The sequence below is a fragment of the Ictidomys tridecemlineatus genome, chromosome 13, assembly GCF_052094955.1.
Source record: "Ictidomys tridecemlineatus isolate mIctTri1 chromosome 13, mIctTri1.hap1, whole genome shotgun sequence".
Classification (NCBI taxonomy): Eukaryota; Metazoa; Chordata; class Mammalia; order Rodentia; family Sciuridae; genus Ictidomys; species Ictidomys tridecemlineatus.
In genome coordinates, this window is record NC_135489.1 from 45623135 (window position 1) to 45645051 (window position 21917).

At 39.5% G+C, this 21917-nt stretch overlaps 1 protein-coding gene across 4 annotated transcripts in view; it reads right to left on the reverse strand.

Annotated features, from left to right (window-relative positions):
• Lama3 (laminin subunit alpha 3) overlaps positions 1 to 21917 on the reverse strand; it is a 240987-nt gene that overhangs the window by 17645 nt on the left and 201425 nt on the right. For 3 of the 4 annotated variants that reach the window (XM_078030246.1, XM_078030247.1, XM_078030250.1), the window contains 12 exons: positions 20062 to 20232; positions 17976 to 18127; positions 17665 to 17827; positions 17095 to 17228; positions 15762 to 15906; positions 11967 to 12086; positions 11439 to 11572; positions 6571 to 6688; positions 6052 to 6192; positions 3464 to 3603; positions 2598 to 2729; positions 1299 to 1452 (listed from right to left, as the gene is read on the reverse strand). In XM_078030246.1, the coding sequence (XP_077886372.1) occupies positions 1299 to 1452; positions 2598 to 2729; positions 3464 to 3603; positions 6052 to 6192; positions 6571 to 6688; positions 11439 to 11572; positions 11967 to 12086; positions 15762 to 15906; positions 17095 to 17228; positions 17665 to 17827; positions 17976 to 18127; positions 20062 to 20232 (1704 nt within the window). Of the gene's footprint in view, positions 1 to 1298; positions 1453 to 2597; positions 2730 to 3463; positions 3604 to 6051; positions 6193 to 6570; positions 6689 to 11438; positions 11573 to 11966; positions 12087 to 15761; positions 15907 to 17094; positions 17229 to 17664; positions 17828 to 17975; positions 18128 to 18156; positions 18565 to 20061; positions 20233 to 21917 lie in introns of those variants that run through there. The other variant, XM_040274346.2, reaches the window with a different exon arrangement.

The window sequence follows — 21917 nt, forward strand, 5'->3', positions numbered from 1 at the left end:
TCAGGCAGGGCGAGGAATTCCTTAAATCCTGACCTGTGTTCAATTCATGACCATATTTTCATTCCTCTACGCCAAGAATGGCATTTCCTTTCAATCTTTCTCAGCACTGCACATTAGAATCACCTGAGGAGTTTATAAACTTATGATTTGCTGGCCCAGTCCAAGGGCCTCTGACTTAACTGGGTCAGATGTAGCCTGAACATTGGGGTTTTAAAAGTTCCTTGGGTGTTTCTAACATGCAGTTGATAATGCATATTATTGGCTTCAGCGAGGCCTGGGTGCATGTGTATATCTTACCTCAGAGGTAATATCTGAGGGCAAGAGAAGTGGTGTGGACCTTATGTTCTAAAGAAAATCATTGGACTGCTATAGACTCAGCACAAGTGTCAAAAGAGCATGACATCAGCTACAGGAAGAAAAAAAAGAAACTCAAGTTCAAGTTCTGTTAGCAGCTATGCAGTTAGTTTTAGGGGCAATCACCTATATTGGACAGGGGAGCCGCTGCCCCTTCAGATGACTATTAGTATTCCTTTCAAGCTTTTTGTTTGTTTGTTATGTTTCCGTTGAAGCCCTCCAGAGAAAACCACAAGAAACTGGTTTAAACCAGCCAAGGCCTCACAGGCCCTCTTCCAGGTAACCTAGAGTGAACATTGTTCATTATAATCTCAATATAATGTTAAAACCTCCACCCAGGGGATGAGTGTTCCTATCAGTCATTTTTGAACATGTGACATATGAAGATGCATGACTTCCAAGTGAGCATGCTCAGAAGTGCACCTGCCTCTGCATGTGATTAGAGTCTTTCCAGTACAAGCCCTTTATTTTCTTTGTTGGTGCAGAGGCACTGCTTTGAGAATGAACCCCAGTGTGCTCTCTGTACTTGTGACAGGCTGGCTGTCCTTATCAGTTTTACACCAAGAAAAGATCACCCACCTCTGGATAAAAACACTGCTGATAACAACCCTCAGGTGTAAGTAATCAACCTCTCTGCCCTCTTCTATCTCCAGGCTTTGCATTTATCAAGGGCGAACCCGTTGCCTTCGGTTATATTTCTATTTGTTCTCTGACTGCAAACAATGCCAAATTTTTATCAAGAAACAAAATAAAGGCTAAAAATAAAACCCGCTTTGTCATTTGGTGCAATTCAGCCATCAGTGGCTACCAGTGCTGCTTCATGGAGCCACTGCCCAACATGGACCCAGTGACTGCTCATCCCCTGGCCCACCTTCTCCCACCAGGCAGGCTGAGGAGCATCCTCTGGGGAGAAGTCATACTCAGGGTGAGGCTTTGACACTTACCTGGTTGATATTAAAAGTCTTGGCCTTGTTAAACCTCGTGGAACCTTTGAGCAACATTAGAAAAGGTGGTTTGTTTAAACTGCAGCCTCCCAGGGACACGTCTCTCTTGGTAGATTTACTGGCCAAATCCAGGACTTCAGGACTCTCGGATAACCTGGAAGGAGGGCAGAAGTGAAAGCTGCTGTCAAGCTGTCACTCATGGAGGAAGACCCACTGGTCCAGAGAGTGCCTCCTAAAAATAGCATTCTCGCTGCCTAGGTCAACTTCCATCACCTGCCTGTATGTCACATCCACAGGCCAGCAGAAGGGCTCAAGAAACTTTTATTACTTGGACTTGTGGCAGGGCTAGAATACTAGTTCTTTCTTGGGAATGGGTGTCCTAGAGAGAAATGTGAAAATCAAATATGCAGAGAGGGAAAAGATGGGCACCGGCTGATACAAAATAAGGGCAAATACCAGCAAACCTCTGAGTTTATGGAAGGATGCATCTGACTATGTTCGAGTAGGAAAGTGTCACAGCAGATCTGCTTTATCGCATGTTTGCTGCCTGAGACTTATAACTGCCGAAAGACTAACCCCTTCCTGTCTTCTCCATCACTCCCACTTCCTGTTCAAGGAAGATTTTATATCAAATGGATGAAGATTGAGAACTCTGAGCCTGAAATTGGCCAAGGAGGTTGGTGCCTGATGAGTGGTGGGAGGGGAGGTAGCACCATCATGGCAGCCTACAAGTTCCAGTCCAAGATGCATGGCCAACACCAGGACTTCTCTCTGCCTTGGGGAGGATTTTGCCTTTTATCTAAATCCAATTATTAAAAATTTCAGGAAACAGTTAAATTCTAGCATGCATAGAAGCACCAAGCTCTATTCTTTCTACTAAAAGTCATGTTCAACGCCATGGTGGTTTGATTTCCTATTACCACACTGGTCCATGCAATTCCTTGGCTTGAAAACCATGGTGAACTGATTATATCTAATTACCCCATCTTGATTAAAATGAAATAAAACTTCAGGGTGAATATTTTTTCAGGACCATAATCTGAAAGCTAATTTTAGTTAGACCTTTTCCAAGGTTATATGCCAAAGCTGCCCTTCTAAAGGGAGGCTGAAGTCAGGAGCTTTTTAGTGGGTTGGTTTGTTAATGGACGACTCTTGCCAAAGAGGGTATTTTGGGAGTCTGCGGTGTGAGAGGCTGGTACAGCATGTTGATCGATCTGACTTTGCTAACTGGATCAATGAGATACCCTTCACACAGGCAGGCTGTCCTCAGAAGTTACACATGGAGAAAAGATCACCCACCTCTGGATAAAAACATTATTGATACAACCCTCGAAATAACTCCCACCCAGGCGGAGAAATTGCTGAGAAGCTGAAAAGCCTGGTAGCCTTTGGTTTCTTCTCAGAGGCTGGTCATCAATGAGAAGTCGAAGGCTAGAAGAGGAGGAAAACAAAACAAATATAAGAACTACTGGGGAAAAAAAAAAAAAACACTCTGCCATCTTGGTCAAGTTGCTGTTTTAACCTAGACTCAATCACTATTACTTAAAAGAACTAGCCAGACTTTTTAAAGAACATTAAATTTTTTTTATATCTATATTTTTCACATTACATTTTTTATTAGACATTGTACATATAAAGTTCACATAACATAAATGTTCAACTCAATAGATTTCTGAGACCTGAATACACCAATATAACGGCACCCAAAAAAAAGAAACAAAATAGATTTTGTGTTCCTTTTTTTTCTCTCCAGCTTCCCTCCTTCTCCAAGAATAATCAGTATCCTGAATTTTGACATGATAAATTAATTTGGCCTATTTTTTGGACTTCATGTTAATAAAATCACAGGGGATGAACTCTTTGATGTGTGACTTCTTTTGCTCAACATTAGGTTCATTCATGTCATTAGATATAGTTCTAGATCTTTCTTTTTATTGCTGTATAGTATTTCATTTTAAATGCGCCACAGTTAATTTATCTATCTGACCATTGATCTATTTTGTGAATGAGGAAATTAATATGGAACAAGGAAGGAGGCCAAGACTTATTAGTCAAATCACATTTGTATTAAGAATAAATATTTTGCAAAAAGGCACCAGAAAATTTAATTAAACTAAATAAAGTAGAACTCTCAGCACTTTTAGCAGAAATATCATCCCACTCACCCTGCTCGGTCACTTATTACAGATACATAATGCAGTAAGCCATCCATATATGTCTCTGGAGATTTAAAAATTGGGCCGTTGCTGTCCCTGGTGCTCAATTCAATGTGACCATCTTCCAGAGTGACCTGAAGGTTACTTGTCTGAAATCATTATAGAAGAAAGCAATTAATTTGTATTCAAGGAATATGAACGAATAAATACTGAATTTATGACTCAAGCCATGTGCAAAACAGTTAGGATGTTTTGACCCAGATGTTTTGACACTGTCATTTTAATCTAAAGATTACTTTTTGAATATTTTGACTCTATGTTTATGAATATAAAGATCTTAAGCAAATTAATTCAACTCTGATGAATTCATCAAAATCATTTTGTTTTGGACTTTCTACATTCACTAAGCCAATTGTATTTCTCAATCAGTTATACAAAACAGTTACATCATTTCTACCTTTTTCTATTTTTACTTTTATTTGCTAAAGTTATTTCCATCAATTCTTTTCTGAATGTTTTTTATAGCAAATAGTTGATTTGTCAATTTTTAAAATAGCAAATATGCTAATTATTGATCATTAAGTTCAACAATATTTCTTTCTCAGGCTTGATCCATTCTACCCTGATTCCTTGGAGGTATGAAATACAATGAGCCATTTTAATAGTAACATTGAAACTTCTGTAAGCAATGGTAAGTGACACAGGAATTTCCAACAATGATTTTTCCTCCATAAACATTATAACAATGTTTTCTTTTCTTTGATTATTATGATTTTTTTCTACTATCTGGTCATTATTTCTAGGAAGCAAAAAATTCCCATGACAAATTCTGAAGCTGAAAATTTTTGGCAAGATGATTTCTGTCTTTTGGTCAGTTATGAAATAAAAAATGTGCAATTTCAGCAGCTGTCATTCCAATTTTATTCATATTATATTCTACCAAGTATAAATTTTCATGGTACTCAGCAAGATATGATTCTTCAGTGAGCTTTCAGTCTGTTTTTTTCCCGCTTGGGGCAGGGGGACCAGGGATTGAACCTGGAATGCTTAACCACTGAACCACATCCCCAGCTCTTTTCATGTTTTTTTTTTTTTTTTTTTTGAGACCGAGTCTCATGAAGTTGCTTAGGGCCTTGCAAAGTTGCTGAGGCTGGCTTTGAACTTGTGATCCTCTTGCCTCAGTCTCCCAAACTGCTGGGATTACAGGCATGTTCTCCTGCACCCTGCTGTGCTGCCTTTTTTTTTTTTTTCAGTTGGCAGTACTCATTTTGAATTGGTTCAAAGAATGCTACTTTCTATGTATTTCTTAGTTAACCCATTACAGAATTGAAGGCAATGTTCCTAAGATAATTCTAAGATTTCTCTGTTATCCAGGATTAATGTAATCATTCACTAACTCTATTCTTCCACCTGCTTTTGACCATTTTCTGTATTGTGTACTGAGTAATCCAACACATGGCAGAGGAAGTAAGTATTAGTTGTCAAAAGAGCTAGATCAAGACCTCCTGCTTTGATGGAAGTCATTCCCACTGTCAAATGTCGGAACATGCATTTATATATGCATACTTCCCACCTTCTCAACAGATGCTAGATATATATTATACTGGACAATCCTAAAGAAACAAATCAAGAATGACAGTATTCTATTTAAAAATTCCACTCATTCTGCAAGTGAATTTTGTGGAGTCTGTGAGTGTTGACTCGCTGACTCCTACACCCACATGGCCACCCCAGCAAAATCCTCTTGAGCTGCAGAGGGCACCTCCTAGCTGAAGAGAATTTCTAAGGCTCTGTTGTACATGGGGAGGGAGCAAAGGACCCTCTTTTCTTCCATCTCTGGATATAAATAGGGTTCAACCAGTTGCTGCAAAGAAAGGTCCCTAAAGAGCTAGCTTTTGTATAATAAAAAAGTAATGAGATAAATCTGAATTTTTTTAAAACTTAGATTTAAAATTTAGCCATATTGTTATTTATAATAGTTATAATTCATTTTAAATCACAAAATATACCTGTAAAGAATGAAAATGAGGGGGTGATGGAAAGAAGATGTACTGGGGATTGAAATGGAGAAAACTATGTTAGATGCATTTATGAATATGTCAAAGCCAACCCCACTATTCTGTATAGCTTTATAATGCACTACTAAAGAAAAGTTTTAAGATAATGAAAGTGAATTCAGGGATAACCACAAATTCAGATCTGCAAATTACTGGGTATGTCCTAAGCCTGATTTCTTTTAGGACCTACCCCACGATTGAACTATACAATAGCATTTGCCATGATGAGAGATAAAATGCCTTATAATTCTACCTTCAAAACATCTCTGTAGCTGGGCACGGTGGCACACGCCTGTTATCCCAGAGGCTGAGACAGGAGATCATGAGTTCAAAGTCAGCCTCAGCAACAGTGAGGTGCTAAGCAACTCAGTGAGATCCTGACTCTAAATAAAATACAAAATCAGACTGGGGATGTGGCTCAGTGGTCAAGTGCTCCTGAGTTCAATTTCCGGTAACAAAACAAAACAAAACTCTGTTGTTTTTGACACCAAACTTTGAGTCAGGTTTAAACCTTGTTCAATATTAGGGACTATTTCTTACCCGGGTCTGATGATTTAACAATACACCACTGGGTTGAAAGGTCTGAAATCCAAATGAGGCCTGGAAGTGGTCCGGCAAGGGGAAGTCCAAATCAGTAAAACTCATTTGCCCTCCTCTGGAGAATGAGGCAGATCGCACAAGCTAAAATACAAATGTGGAATAAATTATTGGTGCTATCAACATTTCATGGCTGAAATACAGTACCTTGCCCTCTATCACTTTACTGGAACTGATGAAGGTGATTTATGTAACTCGGAAAGAAACTTGAGTTTTCTCTTCTGCCTAATAAGTTACCAATCATCTATAAGGATTTGCACCTATTGCTGATATTCTTACTTTGCTACAAATTTAATATGCAAGTTGGAAGAGGCTCTGTATCTTGCGAGTACATGGGCAGTGCAGGGGGACCAGTTCGCCGGTATTGGTGAAAGTATAGGAAAGAAAAAAGTCCAAAGTTCAGGAGAGGGTCAGCTGGGATGCACTCCACACTCTGTTGCAAGGTTCTGAACCTCCACTTACCTTCCAGTCCTCGGAGCACTTTTTGGTGACTCCCACAGTATCATTCAACCGAACGACACCACTGGTTTTCTTCAGATTTTTCATGCAGCCTCGGAAAGCAGGTGTAGAAATGTTAAACCTGATGGAGGATTCAGAATAGGATCATGTTAGGCTCACCTGAGAGTCAAAGCTGAAACACTTGCTTTCCAGCATTTCTCATCCATAAACAAGTTCCATACATTTTATGGCTCTCTGTGCTCATGGGATTCCTATCATGCATTCCCGGGATTCCTATAGTGTTGCTTATTTTATGATGCTGGAATAATCTACTTCCTTCATTCATTGAGTGAGTCTTCATTCTTCACTTTAAAAATACAATAATGTTGACAAAAGAATGTCCACTGTCCCCAAAATGGACAGAGACAAAATATACCCAATATCTAGAAATCTCCACCCTCCACTCCCCAGAGTCATGGCATTGCATGGTAGATGGAAAGTATATTAATAAGCTAATATATACTTATTATGTTAACTTATATAAATGTGTTAAGAAACTTGTAAATAACATATAAGAACCCACAAATGCTCTAGAAAAACTTTTGTTCTTTTTTTTCCTGTCCACTCTTAAGTGAGCCACTATAAACTTGGAAGAAGTAAGGGGTTACTTTTTGGTTCGATTCAATTATGGAAAATGTGATGTGGTTTAACCATTGCTAGGCTGAACCAATGGTGTCACCTGGGTTCCAGGCTGTATCCACCCCTTAACTATCCTTACCATGTGTGACAGTAGGCCATGGGTCACTCTGAGAATTAAGCTAGCTAGTGTAGGGGAAAAACTTCAGACAGTGGTGGCACATGGCTATGAACCCTCAGGTGTTCCAAAGGCACAATAGTGCTCTCTAGAGATGAGGGCTATCCCTGCTGTTTGAGCAGGCAATTTGACTTCTCTGTGCCTCTGTTTCCATATCTGTATAATAGGATCATGTTAATGCTTCATAGAGTTGTCCTGAGTTTATATTAGTTAATATGTGTAACACATTCCAACAATGGTTGGTGCACAGTGAGATGGTGGGGGCTAGTGACCACCCCCATATTAGCATACTATCATTATTACTATGACAGCCATTTCTACAACACCTTCCTGTGTAAAGCCTGGGCATTTCCCCTCTGATTTGACTTCTGGATGTGTTTGGAGCTGAATTTACATGAAGCATTAACACATGTGAACTGACTGAAGCCCAGACAAATGTTTATATTTCTAAAACAAATGGTATACTAAGAAAAGCCGAAGATTTCATTATAAGTCCCTAGGGCTGCTCAATTTTCTAAATGGAAAGGTGTCTGCATTCATTTTAATCCAATTCATTTTGAACAGTGGAGCTGCATGGAACACACATAAAATTAAATTTCATTAAAAGGAAAAAGCAGAAACAAATTCTCACTGGTATGGCAGCATGAGCTTAATTATTTTGTAAAGATGGCTTTTTGGCCCAGAAGAGGAGGAAATTCTTGGAGCTGGTCTCTTTATACATATTTTTATGTGTTATGAAATTCTCTCCTGGGCTATCTGAAGGCCTAAACTTCTGAGTTTACTCCACAGTGCAGGGTCCGAACATACTTGCTAGAGGAACGTGAATGCAGGGTACATGTTAGTGTGTTAAGGATTCCCACACTGGGGCACATGTGTAGGCATACTCTAGGCCAATCTGTCCACAAAGCTTATCTAGATCCATGGCTGCTGTAGGCAGATTGCAGAGAGTGACAAGAAAAAAATATAATCCTAAACTCAGAATGGGGTACTTTTCAGCTGATCCCTGATCAGTTTTTCACTTTTCAAGTTATTTTCACATTTTATAATCACACTCTGTAATGCAGTGCTATAAGTTCCCAGGAAAAAGTTCCTTTTTGGTGTCAGACCTACTGGTATGATCAGGGATGTTCTGCTCTTCTCCTGGGAAGCAGATGGGAGTTACAGGCTGTGATTTCTGATTAGAATCTTAAATATTCCAAGATATGGGTTCCCATCTCCAGAAGATAAATCACAGGAAGAGATGGAGACGCAAAACACCCACAAAATCCCTGGAGCAAACCTGCCTACTGCTAGTGAGTTTTGCCCCATGACAGGTTTGTCCACAGGGGCCTTCCCTGTATGCCAGGCATCAGACACCTCCCTCCTTGGGAAGAGCTGCCTGGTTGCCTCTACGCAGCTTGGCTGTGGGTTATGGGTAGAATTCCTCTGTGTCCACCCACCTTCAGAAACCCATGTCAGAGGGCAGTTTGAGGATTCACTAGATCACTAATGGCCTCACTTAGGGATGAAGCAACCCAGAAACAGCTGAATATTGCTTAGTATTTTCTTTCTTTCTTTTTTTTCTTACTTTCTTTCATGTGTGTGTGTGTGTGTGTGTGTGTGTGTGAGTGTGTGTTTCTGGGGATTAAACCCAGGGCCTGGTGCATGCGAAGCAAGCACTCTACCAACTGAGCTGTGTCTCCAGCCCAGTATTATACTTTCAAAAGTGTAAAAAGTCCAGAGAAATCTTTAGACTTGCCTGTATTTCCTGCATTTCCCATTTTTTAAAAAAAATTTTTGATTGGAAACTGGAATATACTAGCCAGAAAAAGGAAATACCCTTTTTGTTTGTTTGCAACATTCTCAGACCAATTACTAGGAGAATCCTATATGTCTGTCTACATGTATAGGCATTTAATATCTGCGTATATATTTTCTTAGTGGAGAGAGATAAAAAGGCAAAGAAAGATTGAGTGTTGACTTAACCCAAGGCCACACCACTCTTCGGTGGCAGATCCTAAACTGGAACTGCTCTTGTAGTCCTGCCCTCCACCCTAGTGGGCCTGGATTGGCTGGTGCCAATGTCACTGACCAGGGACCTTCTGCTAGTAACACACAAATGCAAACCTCTTACTAATGGTTTTCTTATTGTCTTCCCTGGAGAATTCCTCCTGTCTCTGGCTCTGGGCAGCGCACCTGTCTCCATAATCTAAATGACCACCTGTCCCTGAACATCAGTCACCCTGGCTCCAGCCTGTTTTCTCTCTGGAGTTCCAGGCCATTCTTGCCACCTGCTTCTGTGCCTTTCCACCTGGCTGTGTCTGGCTTCTGAGCTCAGGCTGTTTCAGACTGAATATGTTACCTGCTCTTCCTCTGGTGCCTTTATCCACCCACATGTTCAACCAAAAACCAGGTATCAGTCTTGACCACTTTCCTCCTTTCCTAGCTCTGCCTTGGCAACTATTAAGGGCTACTTCTGGGACCTGTTCCCTCTTCCTCACCTGCATTGCTATTACCCCTTCCCCTGGATCAGGCCACCCTCATCTCTCACCTCTGCTAATACTCTATCTACTCTTCCAACTTCTCTGCCTGCTTCTGTTCTTGCTCTTCCCTAATCTGATCTCTGCCTTGCACTAGAGTGAGATACTGAAAACCCCAAAGAGATCATGTCCTTTTGCTGCTGGAGTCTTTCCAATAGCTCCTACCGTGATTGGCAAGATCCCCTGTGGTGTGGCCTTGAGGCCCATGTGCACTTTCATAGCATGTGCCATACTTGACTATAATGACCATCTCACTTCCTCTCTTCTTGAGAGCTCTCCAACACCTGTCACATCCCTGATGCACACTAGGCCTCAAAAACACTTGTGTAATGAACAAATAAACAATAACTCTCAAATGTACTCTGAAGTGCTGACTACCTAAAGTAGTCTCTTATTACACTTAGTTGAATAATATCAAGGTCACTGGCAATTCATAACTAGTTGTTCATGACCATATTACTATTTAATATTACTATTCAATATTAATATTATCTCTTTGACTCAATTTCTTCGTTTGCAAAATTCAGGTGTTATAGACCATGATCTGCAAGGGCCACCGAGTTTAAAGGCATTCACTCCCAAACTACTAAGGTTGAGCTTTCCAATCTGAAGAATCACATGTAGGGCTAGGCATAGTAGTGCATGCCTATAATTCCAGCAGCTCAGGAGGCTGAGACAGGAAGATCACAAGTTCAAAGCCAGGCATAGCAACTTGGCAAGGCCTTAAGCCAAATTGCTCACTAAATTGTGAGGTTGCCTCAAAATGAAAAATAAAAAGGGTTGGGGATGTGGCTCAGTGGTTAAGCGCCCCAGGGTTCAATCCCTGGTACAAAAAAAGAAGAATCACACGTATAAAAATGATCACAATCAAACATTCTGGGAGTATTTTAGCTTGATCATGAGGCTTTACAAAACCTTCTAGGATATTTTCATCTAACCTGTTAATGTCAGTGATCTAAAAGCCTTTGGTACATTACAAACAAATTAAAATAATATAAAAATGATTTCTGAGTGCATCCTCAAACTGGTGGATTTCAGATTAAGTTTTACAGCCTGTATGGAATGCATTTAATTCATCCATGGGTTCATTTATCCAAGGATGAGTCGTGAACCTATTCCATACTTGTAGCATGCAGGGGGTTGGAAATGCAGATGGGAAAAAGACACTGTGTCTAGATTCTTCAAGAGACTTCCTAAAGGCGGCAACCTCAGCTTTCAGGGCTTGATACTACTCATCAGGCCAGGGGACACCTCCCCTCTCCTTGCTACCTTTACTGGCCAGGGCCACAGCCTCATTCTACTTGTAGGCAGCGTGTTCTTTGTGGTTTCTCGACTCCCAGGGATGATAATGGGGACAACACAAAGTTTCCCCTTTTTGAACAGCCATTTTCATTATTCAGTATCTGCAATCTGTGAACTATACTGTTTGTACTGAAAAGTTAACTGTGGCCAGAATTAAACAAGGTAGACCAGGGTTTTTGATGGCATTCATTACCACTATAAAAGGTGATCCTTTTTTTTTTTTTTAAAACAAAACAAATCAAAACATATGATCTTACCTTTCCCTGATTGCAATTGGAATTCCTCCAAGATAATATGTGCTGAAATCAAATATTTCCCCCTCGATTTTAATGTTTTGATTATCCACATTTATCCGCATAACTTTTTGGACTCTTCCAATTTTGATCAGAATCTGAAATAAATGGGGTAAATCAGAAAGCAATGGGAAAGAAAAGAATCCTATTCACATGAATGGCCCAGAGCCATTCAATCTTTACTTTTCTTCAGATTCATTTATACACATGGTACAAAGATTGCAGTAGCAGTTTGGGGTTAAAAAAAAATCTGATATGAAAATATTTTAATAGAAATATTTTTATGTGAAATTAATCATGGTTTATATATGTGATATATATTATCTATTCTGTGCCTAAATGTTCAAATTTTATAAAGAATGTGTCCCTCAGTTAATAAAATAAGTCAGTCTGGTAATAAAAGGGGTTTGTTTTTGTTTTTGTTGGCATTGAATCAATTTTAAAGGTCTATAGACATTTAAAAATTCATGTAAACAGACTCGAAGGTCGTACCAGATGATCTTTTCCATTGTTGATGGTATCCCTGATTCCTTTCTCTTTGGGTGGCTCTGAATTCAGCTTGTATCTCACCATGAGGTTGCCGTCTTCTATATTTAGGGATATGAAGCGATCCTAGAGAATGGAAATGATACAGATTACCAGGTGACCTGGGTGAAGAAGGGCCAAAGCCCTGGGAATCAAGTTATTCTTGATCAAAAACTGTTCTCAGCTCCAACTGTCTCCTGAGTTAAGAGGAGTAGCAGTGCTGTTAACAGCCATCACCGGGTGGGTGTGATGGTTCACTGCTGTAGGTCATGATGAGAGCGTCATGCCTGTCACTCAGGATGGACACAAAACATGGTAGTGATTATCATGATTTTGTTTCATACCCATCCATAGCCCATCCACAAAGAACATGGAAACTGAAAGGATAGAGAACATTATAGTAATTTGAAAACATGAGCATTACCTTTCAGAGAGAGAAAAGTCCCCAGATATTTTCCACCACCTGTTTTCTGATTTACTCCTATGTCTTGGTCACTTTGCTGCCTCCTCCCCTCTATTCCCTATTTCTGTGTCTGGGTCCTGCGAGGCTCCCGCATGGGACTCCTTCTTTCCCTCACACCGCTCCCTTTGCCTTGATGCTCATGATTGCTCCTATGGTTCCAGCTCAGCTGTGCTCATGAAGCCCAGATGCTTCTCTCCAGCCTAGACATGTCCCTTTGGGGCCAGGTCTGTATGTCTGATCTCCTAGTTAGTGCTTGCATGTCTAATGATACTTCAAATTCAAAATATCCTCAGAAGAACTTATGATCTACATGCCTCCCATTTGCTGCTGAGCCGAACCTGTCTTTCTTTTCTTCATCCTGTGTACACCTCCCCCGATCTCTCTCACTCATCATCATCATCATCATCATCATCATCATCATCATCATCATCATCTTGGTAAGCAAACCATACCCTTCAGAGTCATTCCTGGTCTTTCTCTCCCACCCAATCAAATCTTCTGAATTCTTCCATTAAGTTTCTCACATCATCCCCCTGGTCCCAGCCACAATTTCTTTAGCTCAACTGCATAGCAATAGCCTGCTAGTTTCCCTGTGTCCCTTCAAATCACTTCCACTCGGCAGCAAGAGTAGCCTTCTGAATGTGCCAGTGCAAGAACCTTACTTTCTTTTGTTTTCAGACACATTCCTGATGCCCCGGCAGATACTGCAGGGCTGAGCATCTCTTCCCTTCATTCCTTATCACTCTCTCTTGCTCTCCAAGTCACAACCACACAGGTCACCCTTCCATCCCCGGGCGCTCCTGGCCTTCTCACCCCTAGGCCTTCTTTGTGTCCCTACCTCTGCCAAATCCTGCATTGCCCTGCCCCCCCAAATACCAGTTTCTACTTGTCATTCTGGGTCTCTGTCAAAGCATCCTCTGCTCAAGAGAGTCTTTAATGCCATCAGCCTCATTTTCCCTCTATACAGCTCCTTGCAATTGGAACAGACTAAGGACCTATTAATAGCATGCTTTGTGTGACACCGGACATCCCCTCTAGAGGACAGGAACCATGACTGTCTTGACATTATTGCCTCGCTGTCATGGAGCAAGGCATGCACCAAAGGTAGCTATTTCCTCTATGGTCAGATAAGCAGAGGAATTTCTGACTCAGAGCTTCAGGCTTTGCTCTTACCCAGTCCCCTAACAATAAAAAAACTGTTCCTTTGAAGCCCAAGGCCAGAGTCTTCATCTGAAAAGAAAATTGGTCCTTTTCTAGATCCTAAGCCTTTATTGTTGAGAGTCAGGTTAGAGTTTATCAATCCACTAAAAAGAGTAACAGCAGCACCCAGAGAGGAAGGAACCATCCTGCTTAATAGCAGCTCTGCATCACTTCTTACACAATGACATTATGTAAGTTTTCTTCTAACATATATACTATTTCTGGTTCTTAGTCTTTAAGAAGTTCAAAATGTAGTACAGTTTGAGCATCCAAACATGAAATTCTTCAAAACCTAAAAAAAAATTATTTTTTGAGCACCAACGTGATGCCACTAAGCTGATGGTTTAATGTATACAAATTTTGTTTCATGCACAAAATTTTTAAAAGTATTGTATAAAGTTATCTTCAGGCTATGCGTATAACATACATGAATTTCTTGTTTAAACTTGGGTCCCATCCTCAAGATATTTCATTCTGTGTATGCAAATATTCTGTAGTCTGAAAAAAAATCCCAAATCTGAAACACTTCTGGTCCCAAGCATTTTGAGAAAGAAATATTCAACCTCAAGAAAGAAGACCTTGTTTCAGAAAACACTGAAGGCATTGGGCAACTTCTCACCTCGTAGCATCCTTCAGGCTGGTTATGACCTTCCTGACCCATCAGAACTAGCTCAGCCTCAGTATCTCCTGAAGGGTCCAGACCAACCCCAGAGAGGAGAGCTGGGCCAGGTCTGTGTCCTTACCCTGCAGGTAGAAGGGGCTGGTAAAATCTCAAACTCCATATCCACTCCATATTCTCAGACTAGAGAGCCCATGGTTTGATCCACATTTCTTCCAAAATACTAGCTGGGAGAGCAGCTACAGGAGCTCCTATTCCCAGGAGCAATTCACTGTAAGACCCAGGGTGGCTACATGGGAGCCAGAGCAAACCCACCTACTTTCCCTGGACCAGCAGGTGGCACTGATGATCATTTGTTGAGTGTGCCTTTGGATTTCTCTGACATAATGAATTTAAGTATTTCATGCTTGTATAATTATACCAAAATGGATTCTTTTTTTCATGTGTAACTAAAAAGAACCAATGAAAAAGAAGGAATGGTCCTCAGAAATCTCAGCTGCTTGAGTGTTCCATGTCTTGAGAAGTCAAGAATTAGACTGGTAAAGAGACACCCCAGGCAGCCTGGCAAGAGTCAGAGCAAGAGGGAATAGCAGGAGGTCACATCAGTCATCTGGATCTCAGAGACTCCAGGAGGTCTGCACTTGTTCTATGGCACGATAGGTAGATTATTAGGCAAGCAGTACTTTTCAAAGAACAAAATCAACACCCAAGCCAGGCTCGGTGGTACATGCCTATAGTCTCAGCTACTTAGGAAACTGAGGCAGGAGGATCCCAAGTTCAAGGCCAGCCTCAGCAACTTAGGAAGATCCTGTCTCAAAAAATAAAAAAAGGTCTGGGGTTATAGCTCAGTAGTTAAGTGTTCACCTAACATGTGCAAGGCTCTGGGTTCAATCCCCAGCACTGTAAAATATAAATTTAAAAATAATTTTGAACATACTCTATATGCAAAGATATGAAAAATTGTACTCTATATGTGTAATAAGAATGGTAATGCATTCCACTGTCATGTATTTAAAAAAATAAAATCAATAAAACTAAAAACAAATAAATAAAAAATAGAAAGACCAATGTTGAAGAGAAAAAAAAGAATAATAAAAAGACTAAATTGTATTAAGCAAAATAATAATAATAATACTGACAAAGACAATTGAATGGGAGATATTTTTCGTCCCCATTTTGCATTATGGTCTCAAATTTCTGATTACTCTTCCTCATCAACACTCACCATTCCACCCTGCCCCCAACCAATAGAAAGAAGCAATTGCTGTTGACAGGAGAAAGGAAGAGTCAGACAAAAACTATTTTGAAGGTACAGGCTATGAAACTGTACCTTCAAAATAGTTTTGGCCAAGAGAGAGGAGGCAGGCCACCTTTGCACACTGTTTTTCAGATCTACTTGGTTGTTTATAAATAACCCAGTCATCTGCAAATTGCAACACAGAATGGATATTTTGGTAGGTTCCGGATGTTTATATATTACCTGGTTTTCTGCAAAGAACAGCAAACCTCTATCCACGGTGGTCTGAATGGTCTGTCCGAAGGTTGGGATGGGAGCATTCGGTTGAGTTGGAACTCGAGCATAGCCTGTACCTTCAAAATAGTTTTTGTCTGACTCTTCCTTTCTCCTGTCAACAGCAATCATTAAAAGTTAGAACACTGCAGCAAGAGTGTTCATAAGAATGGTCATGCATTCTGCTGTCGTTATTTTAAAAAATAAAATCAATAAAACTAAAAATAAATAAACAAAAATAAAAATACTAATGTGGAAGAGAAATAAAGAATAATAAAAAGACTAAATTGTATTAAGCAAAATAATAATAATAATAATAAAACTGACAAAGACAATTGAATGGGAGCGTACTACTGATAAGAGATGCTGCCATCTGAAAAGTAGGACAAAGAATATGCAATCTAGATGTCATGATTTTATTAAAGAAGAGGGAATACATTTAAAATGTTAAAAGAGCCAAAATTTTCTCCTGGATATGCTCTTGTCCCCTTATATCAAAAAAGGTAATATTCAAGAATCCTTTTTGGAAATGCCTGCGAACAAGAAAGTGGCCTACAAGCTGAAGCTCTTGAAATGTTGAAAAGTACTCATTTAAAATATAACCTTATTCTGAGCAATAAATGCTTGACCTAGCTCTTTGGACTCTTCCAAGACATTTTTTTGGGGGGAGGGGGGCTACCAAGGATTGAACTCAGGGGCACTCAACAACTAAGCCACATCCCTAGCCCTTTTTTGTATTTTATTTAGAGGCAGGGCCTCAGTGAGTTACTTAGCACCTCACTAATTGCTGAGGCTGGCTTTGAACTTTCGATCCTCGGGCTTCAGCCTCCTCACTGCTGGGCTTACAGGTGTATGCCACCACCCTTGGCTGTTCTAAGTCCTTTGAATTGTAAGGATGGTTAGAAGCTCAAAGCAGCAATTCTCAAAAAGGTTCAGCCAGCACTGTACCTGCAAAGTCACCCACTTTGCATATCACTGTTTTTTAAAATTTAAAGTAAATATGTAATTTTATGTCTAAAACAGGTATCATCTTGTGGTATGAGACATCAAAAATTTAAGAAAGATTTCGTCTTTTTAAAAAATTGAAAAAACTCTATCAATCTAATGTTTTATACAACTTGGAGAAGACTGACATTATGAGATTTTCAGGATGGACTAGCAGTGTTGCATGCATAATTTAAGAACTACTGACCCAAAGCATCAAACAACATCAATAGCTTCCCTAACCACCCTTTCTTACAGGTAAATGTACTGCAGGCTACCCACTCAGTTACACAGACACTGACTTTTAGATTTCATTTACCTTCTACAAGGCTCCACCTCAGTTGTGTTGAGATTGAAAGTTTTTTTGAAGTTGTACAAACTCAGAACATTTTCATTGAGGTCATCTAATTCAATACAACCTTTGTATGGAGGGAATCTCAGTCTACTGGGAAGCTGAAAATGAAACAAACAAAACAAAATCTTCCACTAATTGAGCAAAGGAAAGTAATAAGTCTAACAAAAAAAAAAAACAGTATAAGCCTATCACTTTGAACAGTCAACAGTTCGTAAGGGTTAGGAATGTGGGCCCTGTAGCTTGATGACCTGGCTTTGCTTTTGAATAGTTGTATAATCATGGACAAGTTACTAAACCTCTTTGCTTCCGTTTCCTCATCTGTCAAATGCTAATGAAAATGATGTTTACTTAAATTAATATACTTAAGGTTAGAAGAGTATACAGAGGAAGTACTCAATTAGTGTTAGTTATTATCACTAGACGTGTTTAAAAACACGGTCAAATCCATTATAAGGTAATTAATTAAAATAGAGATGAATCATTATGTTATTTTAAATTTATGTTTTCATTCAGGGAAATAACATTTATACTTACTTTAAAACCAGGTGGATAACCTCCAACATAAAACACAACATTTTCAGGATCCAAATTAAGGAGTGTATTGCTACTTCCACTATCCATGTCATGGAATTGGGATGCTTTGGGTTTATTGGAGGTGGCCTCTTTGGTGTAATTAAGCCTTGCAAACTGATAAATTCTGTTTAAAATTATATAATAAAGTTATAAGAAAAATTAAAGAATTGAAAGCCAACATATAAAAAATAGCGTTTGTCAACACAGATAAATGAAGAGTTTGGGGAGTGTAGGTCAGGTTCACAAAAAGCAATATCAAATCCAATTTGTACCTCTGAAATTTCACCCGGTCCATTACAGCCTCCTGGGACTCACTCTCGGTCAAGGTCTGATCCACCTGGAGCTCTGCCTCTCGTTCTCCCAGGTTGTACACACACGTGAGCTGGCCATCCACAACTGCCATGCCAATGTAGTCCTTGGAGGCCTGGGACATAAAGGCCACCTCAGAACCCTTCAAACACTTATGTTTTTCCCAACTTTCCATCCCAAGAAGATCTCCAGAGTTTTATTTCATAAATTAATGGGTTTTACGCATTGAGCCTTAGGCAGACTGAATAAATGAGGCACATCCTCTTATAAACCAATTAATTTAATTAATAATGTCTGGGCCATCTTTGCTCATGTTATAGTGCCTTTATTTCCATGATTCCTCCATTTTCTCAATCTCCAAGTATTTCATAACACCTGTCATACAGATAGGCAAGATAAGGACTCAGACATCCATTAGATTTCAATCTGGTAACAGAGAGAGAGGCCATTTTTGTTCTGTTAGGGCAAGCCATACCCTCTTAAACTTTGTGGCTGTTTCTTCTACGATACCTCTATTTTGCCATGTCAGCTATGTACATATCTTTCCTCCTTCTTAGAATGTGAGCATATTGAGGAAAAAGTAAATCTTTAAAAATTGTGGTGAAGTATACATAATATAAAATGTTATAAAGCCATTGGAACCATTTAAAATGTATATTGGCATTTAGTACATTCAAGAAATAAATTTTTGATTATCATAAACACAAGGTGTGGTAGATAATAAATGCAGTCTCCCTCTGTTTTCAGGGAGGATTGGTTCTAGGACCCCCAAAGATACCCAAATCTGCAAATTTTCAAGTCTCATATATCAAATGGCATAGTATTTGCATATAACTTATGCACATCTTCCCAAAGACATTAAATTGTCTCTACATTACTTATAATACTTTATTTAATGTAAACATTATATAAATAGTTCTTAAATTGTATCATAGAGGGAACAACAAGAAAAATATCTATACATGTTAGTCCAGATGCTTCCTATCTATCTATCTATCTATCTATCTATCTATCTATCTATCTATCTATCTATCTATCTATCTGTTTTGGGGTACCAGGGATTGAACTCAGGGGCATTCAGCCACTGAGCCACATTCGCAGTCCTATTTTGTATTTTCTTCAGAGACAGGGTTTCATCGAGTTGCTTAGCACCTTGCTTTTGCTGAGGCTAGCTTTGAACTCATAATCCTCCTGCCTCAGCCTCCCAAGCCACTGGGATTACAGGTGTGCACCATTATGCCCAGCAGATGCAATTTATTCTTGTCTGGACATTTTTGATCCATGGTTGGTTGAATCCATAGATGTGGAACCCATGGAGATGAAGGTCTGACTGTGTATGGTGTAAATTTGTTGAAGGCATAAAGTAATGTGCATTTTGTCATAATACAGAGCAAAAAGTGGTGTCATAAGGTGACTACAAATAAAGTGCCAACATTTTGAAGCATGAAAGTGTAATTAATAGTACTGTTGATTTTAAGAATCTAACACCAACCATTCAAAATTCCTACAGTGGTAAGGTTAATGAATTTGGATGATAAAAAGGTGGGGCACCTGCATTTCTTATTAGGCAAGAAAGGCTTTGTTTCACTTCCATTCTCATCCATGGATGATTCCCACCCTGCAGACTTGAGAAAGGGTCTGTGGCTGGACCTTCTGAGGAATATAATAGGGTCATGCTTCTGTGAGAAGAAGCTAAAGTTGATTTCCATGAAGTCTTGCTCTTGATGTCCTGGCAGTGTAGAGAGAGGATGCCGATCCTCCCCACTCACATGTGCATGTGCTCACAGGTGCACACACATGTGTCCACATCCTGAGTCAACCAAGTAAGGCCACTTGATCCATCATCGGCTAATAATCCATGATGGATGGACATCTCAAGTGGCTGTCCCCACGGCAGGGAGGTGTAGTGAGGAGTAGCCATGGTCGGATTTTTTGATGTCTTAGGGGGATTTCCTATGATACGCTAATGGCAGGGATATAGTCTCAAAAATACACACCTCCCAAAACATTCAGCTATAAAAACAAAAGAAACATACAAGCAATACTTACATCTTTATTTCCGAGGTACATCACAAACATATTCTCAGTTCCCCCATTTTCTCTTGAGTCAGGTCTTTGAAGAAACAAAGAGAGAGATGTGTATCCTTTCAAATCTTCCAGGTCATTTGGAAGTCGGACTTCAACGCCAGATTTACCATTGAATCTCATGGGGACTGCGACCTATGAGGAATGATCAGGTGTCAAATGTTCTGCTGCAAAGACAGTGGTGTTCTCACTGTCTTTGTTGTTGGCCCTATCTATCACCTATCAGCCCTTCCTGAACAGCTCTGATAAAAAACAGGGAGTATGGATATCTCCTGGACCCAAGTTACAAACTCAGGAAACTGTCTGAGGAGCCAGATAATAGGGTGTTCATGATCTCCCTGATATTAATATTAATAAGTAGTCATAGTGGTAGTATTCCAACTCTGGATGAATTTTATACAGAAATTAATGTATGATTATTGTCAGTGCATAGAAGCACTTGGCGTGGTGTCTGCATATGTAGAAAGATCTATAATACAGCAAAAATATTTTTAAATGCATTTTTAAGGAATTAATTCCCATGAACATATTACATGTTATGGTTGCATATATTACAGGCATTCAGTCTTTAAAAGTGCATGAATGCATGCATTAAGGCTCTAAAATAGTGCCTTTTAGAATCTCTGTGGAGAAGGGCCTTTTTTCCCCCTCCAATCGGACATGGACCAATACTTTTGTAAGTTGGGAATATATTTTATGTGTTAAAAAAGAGGTGGGGATGGGATGGGGTACAGAGAATATGCCTGTATTTTTATACCACCTTAAGAAATAAAACATAAGGGATATAACTGTCCCTGTTCTACTCTCTCCCTTCTCAGAGGTCAACACTACTCTGAATTTAGTTACATACAAATTTTTATGCATTTTAAATATTTTTTACATATACATTTATCTACTCACTCTAACTAGTCTTATTTTTCATGTGTTAAATATTTTACACAAATGGTTATCTGCCTGTACACATCCTTTACAACTTGCTTCCTTTGCTGGGCACTAGGTTTGTAGATTTATCTGTGCTAATAATGCATTGCTCCAGCTTGTTCACAGTTACTATTTCAAACTTTCAGCTTTTCTCAAAAAAATAATTATCATGAAAAATTGCTGCAATGAACATTCTAATACATGTCTGTTAGTGCTATCCATTAGTACCACTCTGAGCCCCTTGAGGTAGAATTGGGACTTGCTAAGACATAAACACAACTTTATTCTTAGCAAAGTCTAAGAAACCATTTACACTGGTTGGTGGGCAGCCTGAGTTCAGGACAATGGCTTAGTTATTTCTGTGTCCTCATACCCAAGGGAGTACCAGTGCACATCAGGTACCCAAAAGCACTGCCTTACTTTTTTAAATATTATTTTCCACTAAGGCTACTTACTATCTGCCAGGAACTGTTCTACATTAGCTCATTTGACTCTAACAGTCTCTTGAGGTTGGTACTGTTATTGACCCTACTCCACAGATGAAGAAACTGAGGCACAGAAGAAGTGAAGTGACTTGCTCAAGGCCTCACGGTTCATAAGTGACTGGACAAGAATTAAACCAAGACAATCTGGCTTCATTCACCAGTTTTTAACCACTGTGCTATAATACACTGCAAGTCTTGTTAAATAAACTAGTGAATCAACTCATAAGGACAAAAGCTACAGACACATTCTTTTTCTTTTGGTTTTTGCAAGGCACGCACAGGAATTAAAAAGGGTAGTTTATTCAAAACTTTCTCTTTTGCTAGAGGTTCTCTGTTGGGATTATTTCTCTTTCCTGAAAGAAAGAGCAGTTGCTGAGGCTGAAAATAAAAAAGTAATATTAAGTCTAGAAATCA